The sequence below is a fragment of the Pungitius pungitius genome, chromosome 21 (genome assembly GCF_949316345.1).
Source record: "Pungitius pungitius chromosome 21, fPunPun2.1, whole genome shotgun sequence".
Classification (NCBI taxonomy): Eukaryota; Metazoa; Chordata; class Actinopteri; order Perciformes; family Gasterosteidae; genus Pungitius; species Pungitius pungitius.
In genome coordinates this window covers 4,323,163-4,325,324 of record NC_084920.1, presented here as the reverse complement: position 1 = coordinate 4,325,324, position 2,162 = coordinate 4,323,163, and the positions used below count along the sequence as shown (strand labels likewise).

The window sequence follows — 2,162 nt, the reverse complement described above, 5'->3', positions numbered from 1 at the left end:
GGGAGAGAGAGAGAGAGAGAGAGCCTCTCCAGATGGAGTTTGGCGCGCAACTGGACTAGATCGGTGTGCCCGTGCGTCCGCGACCCACTAGAAAGGCTGCCTCGCACTGCCTTGATGACCTCGGCCTGGTCCCGAATACACAGCGCAGCAGCCCGTCATGGGGGACGGTGGCGCGTCCTCTGCGGTGAATTTCCCGAACGGCTCTGGCACCGAGGCGCCGGACGCACCGGACCCCGCGACGGCCGCCTCCGAGCGGTGGATGGCGGGGATGAGCGTGCTGATGGGCTTGATCGTCGTGTCCATCGTGCTCGGCAATATCCTGGTCATCGTGGCCATCGCCAAAACGCAGAGGCTGCAGACGCTCACCAACGTGTTCATCGTGTCCCTGGCGGGCGCGGACCTCATCATGGGGCTGCTGGTGGTGCCGTTCGGCGCCGCGCTCGAGGTGCGCGGCTCGTGGCTGTACGGCAGCTTTTTCTGCGAGTTCTGGATCTCCGCGGACGTCCTTTGCGTCACCGCCAGCATCGAGACCCTGTGCGTTATCGCCATAGACAGGTACGTGGCCATCACCTCGCCGTTCCGCTACCAAAGCTTGTTAACTAAAGCTCGGGCCAGAACGGTGGTGTGCGCGGTCTGGGTCATCTCCGCGCTGGTCTCCTTCCTCCCCATCCTGATGCACTGGTCCCGGGACAGCGTGGACACCGCCTGCTACGAAGACCCCGAGTGTTGCGACTTTGTCACCAACCGGGCTTACGCCATCTCCTCATCCATCATATCTTTTTACATCCCTCTGCTGGTAATGCTGTTTGTTTACGCCCGCGTGTACAGAGAGGCCAAACAGCAGCTGATGAAGATCGACAAGTGCGAGGGCAGGTTTCACAACACCTTGACGGGGCTGACGTCGAAGTTCAAGAAGAGGCCCTCTAAGATCCTGGCGCTCAGGGAGCAGAAGGCGCTCAAGACGCTGGGCATCATCATGGGGACGTTCACTCTGTGCTGGCTGCCTTTCTTTATCGTCAACGTGGTGCGCGTGTTTTGCGCAGAGGTGGTGGACAAGGACCTTTTCGTGTTCCTAAACTGGCTCGGGTACGTGAACTCCGCGTTCAACCCCATCATTTACTGCCGCAGCCCGGACTTCAGGAAGGCTTTCAAGCGGCTGCTGTGCTGCCCGAGGCAAGCCGACCGCAGGCTGCACGTCAGCTCGTGTGACCTGTCGCGGTACTCCGGCGGGTTCGTCTCCGCGCTGGAGCCCGGCGCGCTGGGGCTGTGGTCCGATTGCGCCGTCTTGGACGACGGCGGCGGCGGCAGCTTGGCTCGGGCCGCGAAGCTGTCGCACTTGGAATCGCAGCTGTGAAGGGAAAGAAAAGTGGTCAAAGTGTGGTGGATTAATTACAATTCACTCATGAGGATGAAAGGATGAACGGGGGTTTCTTTTTGGGGGGGAAAAGGTGTGCGCAACAGCCGCAACTTAACTAAAGGCGACATTGCATTGTATTGTAAGCAGTATTTATCATTTCTAAAATGCGTAAATATCACCATGAGTTCGGTGATGTTCAGAAATGATCCCATTTTTTAAATTTCAACCCTCATTTTTTTGTTGTTCAGCGGACCTGATAAACACCCTCGGTGCTGAGCGTGTTATGGATTCAGTGGATGGACTCTCCAAAGAGCGCACGCTTTCATCCCCTCATTGGACCCGGAGTACAGTGTATATTGACGCGGATTATCAGTGAAAGGCGCAGTGGATGCCTTGCAATTGCCCACGCGGCTACCAGACGGGTCGTCGTGTGTTCTTAAGGATGACCGCTCGCACGCATCTGTACTAAGTGAATGTTTATTTAAATCCAGCGGACATGAGCGGGGACATTTGTCGGAGTGATACTGTACAGCCATGTCGTGCTCACAATGTGCAATTTTGTACGACAGGTATTTGTTTACATTAAACATTCATGTAATTATATATATATTTATATATATTTATTCCGCCATGTCTTTTACAACTAAACAAGTGAATGTGGGACTGATTCAGGCCCTTTGTGCATCTTTCGGTGTTTAAGACTCAAGTGAGGATTTTGAGCCTCTCTCTTTGTATTTAAGCTTTATACATGCAATTGTGAGGTGGCGTGTTGACTCCTGTGAAATAAAAGGATGTTTCATTGTTA

The 2,162-nt window shown here is 54.5% G+C and overlaps 1 protein-coding gene across 1 annotated transcript; it reads left to right on the top strand.

Annotated features, from left to right (window-relative positions):
- Positions 1 to 2,162, top strand: adrb1 (adrenoceptor beta 1). The gene has a single exon (XM_037462814.2). It carries the CDS (start codon positions 158 to 160, stop codon positions 1,352 to 1,354), a length of 1,197 nt encoding a protein of 398 aa, XP_037318711.1. The 5' UTR covers positions 1 to 157; the 3' UTR covers positions 1,355 to 2,162.